This window comes from Atta colombica, unplaced genomic scaffold, assembly GCF_001594045.1.
Source record: "Atta colombica isolate Treedump-2 unplaced genomic scaffold, Acol1.0 scaffold89, whole genome shotgun sequence".
Classification (NCBI taxonomy): Eukaryota; Metazoa; Arthropoda; class Insecta; order Hymenoptera; family Formicidae; genus Atta; species Atta colombica.
Genome location: NW_017259582.1, coordinates 1,066,954 through 1,079,879, shown reverse-complemented (window position 1 = coordinate 1,079,879; position 12,926 = coordinate 1,066,954). Strand labels below are relative to the sequence as shown.

Here is a 12,926-nt window from a genome sequence, read left to right as displayed (position 1 = left end):
TAAAACAAATATTTTTATTTAAGAAAATTTCTTATTACATAAATATATTTCTTTATATTTAAAAAATATATTTCTTTCATTTAAAAAAAGAGTTGCAAAACTACATAAATTATTAATTTTTTTAATTCTAATAGCAAGAAATAATCAAAACTTCTTCAAATCAAAGAAATTGAGTCGATGTCAATAAGTAATAAATAAATAACAATTTCACCCATTTGTGATGTCATAGTGACAAATTTTACATTGCGAAACTGTAATATATGCATCTTTCATCTCAATACATAATTGTTTTATATCAATCCTATCGCCGTTTCGTATTTAAATCATATTACTATTATGTAACTACTATAGGTAAAATGGAATGACAAATTTGAGAACATTCTCCGCAAATTCACGTAACTTTTGACATTACTGTTACGATCCAAAAAATTAAGATGTATGAGTTACGAGTTTGAGATATATTTGTGTTTGCTGGGTAATAATAATAATATTGATTATTATTATTCTATTGATATCCGGAAAATTGTCTTACTTTGAAAAGTGATTGGGGATCCAAAAAGAAGGAAAAATAGTTATATAACATAAATCGAAAAATAAATTGTTTCCGAGTCATAGCCACATTTATGTTAAAAAAAATCGTAATTTATTTTTCATAATCATAATAATAATAAGTTATTTCATAGTGTTATAATATAAATAACTTCGCGGACTCTATTTTTACTTTACCCAGGATGCGTGAAGACAACATAATTCACGCTTGGCATCGCTTTTTCATTTAAAAAAATTTTTCTTTATATTTTTTATTTTTTTTAATTTTGTGATATTTGTAAATACGATAACTAAATACTAAATAAATACGATTATTTTTAGAGTCAATGATAAACATAAACAGATATTTAAATCAAATTAAATAAGGTTTTTTAACACAAAAATGGCTATAATTCTGAAATGTCTTATTTCCGGACTTATGTTTGTATACTTTTTTGCCTTCTTTTTGATCCCACTTCCCGAAGTACTATAGTTGATTTTCTGATCACGAGCTCTCATTGAACATCTCGATGCGCGGGGATGTAACTTTATGCACATTAAAAAGCAGGCCTCCGTAAGCACTCGTTTCCAAAAATAACTGGTGAATATTAATAGACGCGTTAGCATCCACAGCAGAGGAGAAACGAAGAAGTGAGCGTGTCGAGAGAACCGCGATATTTTGGAATATCTACACACCATGATCCTATACTTATTTCATGCCACGATACGCACTAAATTCGGTTATGGACCAAATATAAAACAGATTGTACGATTATATCGAAGAAATAGGAGAGTTTCCTTGATTTCCTTCTAGTGATCAAAATTAGGGATAGCTACAAATAACATATTTTGTATTTAGCAGAAAATATAATAAAAAACAATTGTAATTTAATAAAAAAACTTTTTCAAATCCGAAAAAGAGAATAACTGTTCTTTATACTTTTTTTAATATTAAATATAATATTGAATTCTAATATCTATTACATAATAATTTGAAAAACTTTAAAATTAAAAATTTTTAACATACTTCATCACGCCACAGTTATTGCCCGTAATGTGTATTGTGCATAAATTTTATTTCTTTTAAAATGAAATATGTTGACAAATACTTTTCAATCCCATTAAAAAGTTTGTTATAAAAATTAAAATTAATAAGATTTTCGTTACAATTTACAGTAATAATAAAACATCTGATTCATTATATCATAGAGAGATCATAAATTAGGCCATTTAAGTTCTCCAAAAAAAAGAGAAGAGGAGTCACATATTTTTTAATACAGAAATTTTTGATCTTTTAAATAATAAATAATGAATAAAATGTAAGAGAAAAAAATGTACTGGAAATACAAAAAAAAATGCTATTCTTTTTTCCATGACATCGATTAATTGACATTGTTATGTCGCACAACATATAATCTAAATAGTATAATTTATGAACAGTCTTATAAACGATAAAATTTCATTTTTTTAGTTCCAAAATGTACTTTAAAGTTCATTCCTTCATATGACTATATAGTTTTTCAAAATTCTTATTCAAAATTATTTTATTATCTTTTGTTTGCGATTAAATTAGTGTCTTCAATTAAATTAATTGAAGACTCTTCTTTTCATAAGATTTAAGCTATTTTAATAATTTATTTAAAGAAAACTAATGGTTTTCAAAAAAATTTGAAAGAATTCAAGAATACTTGCATATTAATCATAAACTTAATAATCTCAAAAAATTAAGTTTTTATATTAAATGAAAAGACAAGAAAACCTTCTTAAGAAGTTTTATTCCAGTTAAAAATTTTAAATATTCTATTTATAATTTTAGAGAAAACTTTTTAAGTCAAATTCATATTAGACATCAAAATAACTATAAAAACTGATAATTTTCATTTTAGTTAAGTTTTTTAATTATAATTCTCATTTCACTTTATATGTAATATCTGTATTAATCTTTGTTGAAATTATGTATGCTATATGTAATTTTTTGATGACTGATAATTTCTAAATATTCATTTTCTCTCTTTTTTTCAAAAAACTATAATTATAAAAATATTTTTTTGAACTAAATAAAATCAAGCTCATTTTTTAATGCTCTTTTAGATAATTATTTTTAATATTGACAATGATGCTCTTTATAGTATTAAAATAATTGATCTTTTAAGAGCGTCTTAAGTACAGTCTTAAGATATCGCGAATCAAGAAAATTGTATTATTAGTATCTTAAAACATTATTTAAGACGATCTTAAAATAAAAACGGACTATGAAAACCGGTCTATGAGATTTGTATTAAGTTTCATTAAAGTGTCAAATTCACGGACGTATCGCTATATTATTTCGCTGAAGGAATGGATTATGAAACTAAGAGATTTCCAGGAGGCCGAGCACACGCTCGGCTATTTTCGAATCGAACTCTATTGCTGAAAAGAAAGAAAAAGAAAGAGAGCAAATAAGAAGTAGTCAAAATATTATCCATGAGGATCTGCGAAAATGAATCAGACGGACAATTTTGTCGCGCAAAGCTGTACATCGCTGTGATTCTTTAACACTGAAATTAAGAATTTTGGTTTCTTGCTAAGAAAAAGCACATTACCTTAGTATACATGATGATTTTCTGATTTATACGATGGATCATTCATGTCCTGAATTTATTTTAATAAATATACAAAAATTATTAAGTAATTCTATATATATAATTACATATAATTTATATCTTTAAATTTACATCTTTAGAAAATATTTAGAAGATTGTTTAGAAGATTGATTGATTTAAAAAAATTCTATATAAATTATACATATACTGTTGGAAAAAAATTGAATTTAATATAAATTGCATGTCCCAAACGGTCCATTCAAATTTTTGGGTTAATTTAAGATAAGCTAAGATGAATATGTTAAAAGCTTATTTAAACTTTACTAAAAGCTTACTCAAATATTATTTAAAAGAATGAGTATAAAAAAGTAATATTGATTCAGTTGATAAACAAATCATAAAAGCATACTTTTTCAGTAAAATTACATTTATGATATATTAAATCAACCCATATTTTATTCATTCTTCCTAAAATTTATGTTTTAAAACATTATTTTTATGTTACTTATTCATTTACTCATAAATTGTATCATTTTGACATTAATCAAGAAACGATGAAAATCAATTTAATACAAAATCTTTAAATAATATAATTATATTATGTTAAATTAACACTCGAATATGTTAAAAAATTCAGTTAGGATACATTGTTGCAATGTTTTAAATTAAGATAATTTATTTTTACGATCTTTATATGAACATTATGATTATTACGTTCTTATTTGAAGCAGGGTTTTTTCGTCTTGGAACTAATTGACAGTTACATTCTTAAACATTGAAGTTTGAGATTGCATCCGTTGTACATTTGAAAAATCTGCAGTCTTGGTTTTTATATCCATTGGATTATTGTTTTTACTTTGCTGAAAGTGAGCCGAAACGTTTGAAATCATTGTAACAGCAAACTAATGAAGACATGAATATATTTTATAAGATTATGCAATAATTTCTATGGAGTTACTCTTGTCCATTATTTTTAAATATTTATGTATCTTTTTATTTAACAGCAAAAAACGTGAATGAACCGTTTCTAACACAACTATTTTTTACCGTATAACTAATTATTTAATTCTTCTAGTTTACAAAAAAAGAAGAAATGTGCAGAACACGAATGATCCAACCATATGTACACATTAAGGATTAAAGATTGCTTCAAAATCCTTGTTCTAAATATAGATATTCTTGTTCAAGATATAGATAATGATGTTAATACATTTACATATAATGGTATTGCTACTGTCTAATAACCTACATTACGAAACTTTCTGTGCCTTCAAACATAGAGCACACACTATAAAAAGTAATGTGTTTTATTCTTGTATAAGTATTCTTGTATCCCATAAACTTTTTCAATAGACAAAATACGTATTTGTATTTAAAAAACATAGTGTTTTAAAACTAAAACATTTTTAAGTGTTTAAAAAATGGAGACAAGAATAAAACATTTTAATATCTTAAAATTGAACACTTCTTTTTTCAATGCATTTTATATATTATTAATATCTAATTAGTTATTTCATTTTTAGATTTACAAAATGAATTAAATTACAAATGAATATTAAATTAGGAACAGTAGTCCTGAGTCGACAAAGAATAGTTCATGCAAAAAGATTTAAAAAACCAAAATCTTGCTAAAAACTTTATATTTGAAATATTATAATTAATATAAGAAAATAAATATACAACTTACCGGCATAAGGACCAGAAGATAAATTACTATCTTTGCTGCCCTTTCCATCTTTGCCACCGCTTCCTGCAACAGCAAAGAATAATCGAAATTACAATAAGATATAAACATACAAACATAAAATATGTAGAATATATGTATATAGAATTTATTTATACATGCATGCAAATTGTATATGTGTATGTATACAAGAAGAGTCACTTAAAATAGACCATTTAAATAATAGTCATGTTTAATAATAGTAAAATTTAAAATGTACTATATTTCATCGAATCGCTTTAGAGTACGCATGCTTAAAAATACTGTTTTGAACATGTAATGTGATATATCTAAATAGTAAGTTAAGAAAATGATTTTTTCATTTATAAATGATTTTTTTCGAAACCAACTTCGAATGACATATTATTGTATGCCTTTCATTGTTAAAATGCTTTATTATGAAAGGAATAAAAAATACCTCATTTAAAAACATGTTGGCGACCTTGAAATGTTCTTATTCTCCTATTAATCAAAATATCTCTTCGGATATCTCCCTTGAAATCAAACAGATTTCTATCGTATTTTTTTTTGAAGTATTTTTTTCTTTTGCTAACAATAACAAAGTTGGTGACTTGTCTTGAATACCTTCTTTATGTATATGTATGTGTATATATTTGGTGTGTGTGTGTGTGTGTGTGTGTGTGTGTGTGTGTGTGTGTGTGTGTGTGGATGGGTAATATGTGTATATATAAAGCATTGAATGGCTTAGTGCGATTGACTCGTGATCTGTAGATCTGGTTCAATCTCACCTGCACCCACATACGCGATTTTTTGTGTTTTAGGAATCAAAAATAGCTCCATTTGATGATTAAAAGAACTTGATTACCAACACCGTTCAGATCTGGCGTTAAAAACTATGTCCCATATATCAGTGGATATCTGTATGGATCCCCTAGACTAGGTTAAACATTAGGCTAATAACCTAATATCGGAAAAAAATCCATTGTTACTGAAACTTCATTAGAAATCTTCCACACACAAGTTGAAGAAACATTATGTGGGATGTCCCGTAATTCCTACGCGCGTGAGGAGGTAGAGCGGATTAAACTGAATCGAAAAGTCCTCTACTATTTTGTAATTTTTGCAATAATTAAGAAAATATTAATTACTAAAAGTTGCCGAATACTAATCTTTAATAATTTTTTTCTCAAATACTATCAACTTTACAGCAAGAGACAAAAATTGTTTATTTTCTTCTCATAGAACTCTACTTTTCTTTTATTTTTACTAACATGAGAAAATACGGTATTAAAAAATTCTGAAAAAATTCTGAAAAAATTCTCAGAACTTTATGAGAAGAAAATAAACAATTTTTCTTTTACAGTTTTTCTGTAAAGTTAATAGTATTTGAGAAAAAAATTATTAAAGATATAGACCAATATTCGGCAATTTTTAATAATTAATATCTTGTTATGGTAATTATTATGAAAATTATAAAATGATGAAGGACTTTTCAACTCAGTTTAGTCCGCCTCTACCTGTACACGAGCATTGTCAGGTAAATTATGAGATACCCTGTGCACACACACACACACACACACACACACACACGCGCGCGCGCGCGCGCGTGCACGCACGCACGCATATATATAATTAAAAGCAGATTTTATTATCAACTTCCATTATTCAAGTATCTACAAATCTATATATATTGTAAAGAAATTTAATTATAATGATCCAATAATAAATTAAATATAGAATGAAATATATTTAAAATATATTAAAATATATTAAAAAAGTTAAAAAAATGCATTGATGAAACAACATGACAATCGAGCAAAAGGGAAATCATGCAAAGCCTCCTCATACAAAGGCGCATTCCGTTAAGACTAGTAATTGTAAAAAACACAGTAATCGAAAGTAAGTGAGTAAATGTGTAATAGCGCAATGTATATGTTAGCCAACGAATGTGGAAGTTAATTGGATGAGTTAGTTAAGATAAGGAACGATAATATATTATATCAATTATTCGAAACGGAATGACTACTTTATTCATAATAGATGTGTCTTTTATTTTAAAATCCCGTTTCATCGTGAAATGGAAATGAATATAAAGGATATATATTTAAAAATATAGGAAAAGATATAGGAAACATGATTTAAAATATTTTAAATAATATTAACATTTTAAATAATATTAAAGAAAAAATTTATTGGATCATACTTGTAAACACACAACTAGTAGGAAATAAAAGCCTTTAACAGTTGAAGTTGGATCTCAAATTCGATATTATATATCATTAAAATTACATGCCGAATTGATTTTTTGGACTTTTTCGCAATTCTGACAGAATTATAATAGTAATATACTAATTAGATGCTCATAGGCATCTTGGAAAAATCTTAATAATGCTGATAAACTTATTAAAATTTGTAAATAATTTTATGAAAAATATTACCTCGGTCAGGTGATTGAACACAGATCTCCCGCATGCCGAGCGAGTGTCTTCACATTTATAATTTTTACTTATATTTTTCGCAATAAAATTATTTACAGATTTTAATAAGTTTATCATCATTATTAATTTTCCAACGAGCGCGCATATGTTCTATACACATGCGCCGATTTTATGAAGGGGATACAGGTAAATTTATTTTCTGGATCTCAGCTTCTCAAGGTATTTCTTCAGTGTCTTTGAGACCATCGATTCACTCAAGTCGCGTTCTATTGTTTATGTAGAATCAATTTTTAAGATATCAGGGCATTTTTTCAAAGAAATGTTCCTGTAGAGAATACACAGGAATCGTTCAATGCCGGTGAAAAGTGAGGAAGGTGCAAAAATACAATCACCATCCTTAAATGCAACAAATGTTTTCATTTTATTTACAAAAAATATTCAATGACAATTATGATTTGCAATAATTATACTATGATTGATAAACGCATAAAACTTTTTTTTATTAATTCATTTTCTAATAAAAAGGTAATTTATTTTTTTAAATAAATGATTTAGATATCATAAACTTTCATCGCATAATGTTTATTTGCCGATATTATGCTTTAATCTTTCGAATTTTCAGTCTTATTCTATGGTGTTCTCTGTACACGGCGCGTCCGCTCCCATTATGAAAGGGAGCTCATTGGAAGGGTAAGATTCTTTTAAAATGTCTCAAATATTATTATATTATTAGTATAGTTCTGTTGTTTTAAAAAATTCGAAAAATAATTCAATACATAATTTTCATGATGACATATGTAGTATCGAATTTAAGCATTTAAAATCCCAACTTCGACATCAAGATGTATACCTCTCTATGATTGATTCAAGATATATATTTCTCTGTGATTAAATGGACTGGCGTGAACCTTATTTTGAGCATGCATATATCTTTGGCAGCAGTTAAAGGGACAGAGTTAGTCTAGTATAATATATAGAAATCTGTGTTTATTTCACTCTAAGTGTGTTCGCTTTGCACGCTCACACATTGTTAAAACCATGGTACATAGAAAAAACTTAAGACATAAGACTTAAGCAAATCAATCAATCAATAGAGATCATAAGACCATAACGTGAGCAGTAGCGAATCTATATGCATGTTGATTTCCTTACTACTGTTTAAGTCTTACGTTTTAAATTTTTCTATATACCATGACCTTTAGCATTATCCTTGTTGTTTATCAAATATTAAACAAGGACAATGCTTACAAATACAAAACAAATACTTTTTCTCGCATGCATACATCGCTGTGAGTTTGATCACTAGCGTACTCTTGCGATAGAAGTTGCAACAGTACGTACATTTCTTGATTCCTTTTCACTGAATCTTTTGTATTAGTTTAACAAATATATATATATATATATATATATATACATTAAAACGTCCTATTTTGTTTAGTATTGGTAATCGCTTTTGACTGATGATCACTGTTTTTATTTTAACAGCATATTCAGTGCAATTATTGTATTAGCTGATTTATGTTTTAAAATAATACAACGGTACAGTACAAGCTTGTTTGAATTTAACAGAACTTATCGCTTGTTACCTTTTTTTATTCGCTCATTATTATCTAATTGTTTGAATAAGCGCTAACTAAAGCTTTAATTAATTATCATTGTTCTATATTAAAAGCATTGCATAATTACTATTTATAATATAAATTTAATATTAATAAATATGTTTAAAGTATTGATTTAAACATATGATAAATATACAATGCTTTTAATATAAGACAATGATTAACAAACTAAAGCTTTATTAGAATAATATTTTCTTTATTCGACGAATCAAAGCGCTTAGTCTTATCTTCTCTCTTTTTATTAGATAATAAGTTTTAAATTCAAGCGTATTGAGTCTGAATTATACTATTACTAATTTAAGACATACATTATGCAGTACAATGAACTATTACACTGAACATTGTTGCACTTCGAATAAGAATTACAGTTCAGTTAATATTAATTAAAAGTAACATAATAAGGTGTAGTAAAAAGAAATCCATTATTTTTGTATGAAATTGAAGGCTTTATTTAGTATAGTCAGAATGATCCAATTTAGGTCAAATATGCACCGTTTTGTTCGATAACTTGTTGCATTTTGAAGGTAATTCCATTATGCCTCTCTCATAGAAACTCTCCCTATTGGGATAGTCGATTTTCACAAGCTTCTCTTGAGGCAAATTTTTCACCAGCAAAATTATTCGCTATAGACAGGAACAGGTAATCACTTGGAGCCAGGTCCAGACTATAAGGTGGATGCATAAGAACCTCCCAACCAAGCTCCCGGAGCTTCTGGCGAGTTACTATCGATGTGTGTGGCCTTGCGTTGTCCTGATGGAACACAATTCCTCTCCTATTGGCCAACGCTGGCCGCTTCTGGACGATTGTTTCCTTCAAATGGTCCAATTGTTGACAGTACAGGTCCGAATTAAGAGTTTGGCCATAGGGGAGCAGCTCATAGTAAATGATTCCCTGTCAATCCCACCAAACACAGCAAAACCTTCCTGGCCGTCAATCCTGGCTTAGCCATCGTTTGCGACGGCTCACCGCAATTCGATCTCGACCGTTTTCGCTTGACATTATCGTAAGTGACCCACTTTTCATCACCAGTCACTATCTGCAGAAATGGGTCGATTTTGTAGCGATTCAGCAGCGATTCGCAGATGGAAATTCGATCCATGAGGTTTTTTTGCGTTAACTCGTGTGACACTCATACATCGAGCTTCTTTTTGTATCTTATTCAAATGGTTCCAAACGGTTTTTTTGTGCAATGTTTAACTCCTGGGCAATCGAAAGTGCTTACATGACGGTCGGACTCGACGATTCCATTATTTAATCGCCATTTTCGACAATTGGCCTTCCAGAGCATGGTGCATTTTTGACATCAAAATTACCGGAACGGAATCGACGAAACCAAAATTGAGCGTGATTGGCTGTTACAGTATCAGGACCATAAATACTATTCACATTTTCAGCCGCCTGGCTTGCGTTTTCGCCTTTATCGAAGAAAAACTGTAAAATATGGCGTATTTTCTCTTTGCTGTCCATCTTTGACGCGCACTCAAACAATATTGAGTCAAGCAATCACAAAACTGTCTGAGAAGTTTTTTTAGTACGAATCTTATGTATTTCTAACGCCATCTAGCGTAACCTGATCGCACTTATACAACGCGAGATGTAGATTATCAAAGCCATCTATTGGAAAAATAATGGATTTTTTTTACTACACCTTATTATTAGTGTTAATAATTTTGCATTCAACAATGTAACTGTTATATAACACTATGTATTATATTAATTTAGGTAAAATTTTACATTAGGGAGTACCTTTTTCTGACAATCTTAACCTTGATATTATGTTACTAAGTTCCTGAGTAATGTTCAACAAGTTTTAGTTGTCGCTTATTCGTTAAAAAGTTATCAGTAAAAAATTTATTGATTACATCGTCCCCCCCCCCTAAAGGCGTTCTTTACTTTCAATAGAAAGTAAAGAATTTTATTAATAATTTAATAATTAAGTTTCTTTTTATGTAGAAAATCGAGTGCTTCTAGACACTCTCTCATGGGGAGATGGGGTGGATCTCATTTCGTCTAGAAAGTCATACTTCCCTAATCAGTCCATCCCATCGGTACCTTCCCTCTATCTAGTTATCCAACTTTTCACAAAGCGGGGAAAAATTACCAACTTTGAGTGTTAATAACTTTTTAACGAGTGACGATTAAAACTTGGAGGTTATTTAGGTGATTTTGAGAGATGACATATGTCAAAGTCTTCGGAGAGAGTTCCCTAATATAAAATTTTATCTAAATTTCGGTTCGATATAATACATTTTTCCTATTGTTGCAATTTTAATGATCAGCAGTATATAATTAAGTTAATATTCTGTACAAGAATTTAATAAAACATCATATTTTCTTTTTTTTTATTAACATTGACGTATATTTCCAAAAAATCTAAAATAATTTGAGGTGAATAAAGTTGGAAAGATAATAATAACAAGAAAAAATAAATAATTAGTCACTCGATAATTTCATTTAAACATTAACAATTTTAGGAGTATCGTGTAGCTCCATGTGAGAACGACGAACTCATAATCAAGGGTCGCAAGTTTAAATCTTGTATTCCGAATATACAGAAAAATTTCGTAATTACTAACCTAGCAGAGAAACTCTTTATAAATGATCCTTTGATTAAATTTAACAATATATAGAGACTGATATAGTCCTATCTATCCTTCCCATTACTATTTGACAATTTTAAACTTTTATATTTTTAAAAATTCGAACGTGCATTCTGAAAATCTTTTAAAATTTCCAAATATGATTCTTGATAACTGAAAAATCAATGATTTTTTTCTTAATTTTTTATGAATTAGAAAAAGAAAAAAAATTATAATAAAAATTTTTTTTATTATAATTTTTACCATTATCGCAGTAGTAAAAATAAAAAATTAAAAGTTAGTGAAAATGTTTCTTTCATTGAAGTCTAACAATCAATTCTAATTTGACGTGCGGACACTTTTCTATATACATTATATTTTATTACATCCATTACGCATTTTTTGTCTGACAAAAATTCCTTTTTTTGTTACGCTAGTACACTAGATGTTTGATTGACCGAGTATGATGAGATAGCGCCGGTAACTTGTTGGAAATACGATATCAATTGCAATTTTGCAAGGTTACCTCGCTAGAGGTTGGAAATAGTGAGAGTGGTCGAGAACAATGACATGTATGCTAATCAACGTTGGTCGTCCAGGAAAAAGGAGGGTGGTAGTGGTAGTAGCGGTTAGTAGTGGTGATAATGGTGGTTGTTCACTCTCTGAATAAATCAATAAGTTCAGCCGATGCACGCTGTTCAACAGAATGGAATCAGAATAAAAATTTCAAGTTGCTGGCTCGTGAAAAATTATTATTTTCACGCGCCAGTAACTTGAGATAGAGAAAGTATACCTTTTCTATCTTTTTAATATTTTCACTCGCTATGTTTAATAATTGCAAAAATCAAAATCACGCAGCTATCATTTTATCGGTTAGACAAAAGAAATTACGATGATCCTAAAGACATTGTATGTTCTAAGACACACATGAGATATTTTTTAATAAATAATAAAAATAATCAATAGTAAACGATTTATTGAAACTGTATAATATAATGTGACTACACAACAAATAAGGGACAATGTTCATAATAGTCGAAGTTGGATACTTATTTTCGTGTGCATTTATACTATATTCTACATATGTAATAATTTGAATTGCGCCGAATAAGAAAAGTATGCATACTTCTCAATTTATATGCATACATATTTTAATCTTGTCATTTACAATGTGTAAATATTAGGTGTGAGAAAAAGTTTGTGGCGTTTTTTTAATGCCACCTAACGGGAAAAACGCTACGAACTTTTTCCCACACTTAATATGTTGGAAAAAGAGGGAAAAGTTGTATCTAAATTAGAAAGGATAAATCATGTACAAAAAGATTACTTTTTAAAGTTTGTTCGGGAAAGATTAAAACTTGGGCAAATGAGTGCGACTTATTTTTGCAATACGTTGGGCTTAGCTAACGTTCAAAGAATTTCGAGGTATAACTATTCATCCTACTTTCTCTCATTCTATCAAGACAAAATTTAATGTGATACATGTGAATGTCAC

The 12,926-nt window shown here is 28.3% G+C and overlaps 1 protein-coding gene across 2 annotated transcripts in view; it reads right to left on the bottom strand.

Annotated features, from left to right (window-relative positions):
* The window catches only part of LOC108693260, a 170,671-nt gene that overhangs the window by 8,179 nt on the left and 149,566 nt on the right, over positions 1-12,926 (bottom strand). For both annotated transcript variants that reach the window (XM_018202117.1, XM_018202118.1), the window contains exon 12: positions 4,798-4,860. In XM_018202117.1, the coding sequence (XP_018057606.1) occupies positions 4,798-4,860 (63 nt within the window). The remainder of the gene's footprint in view (positions 1-4,797; positions 4,861-12,926) is intronic.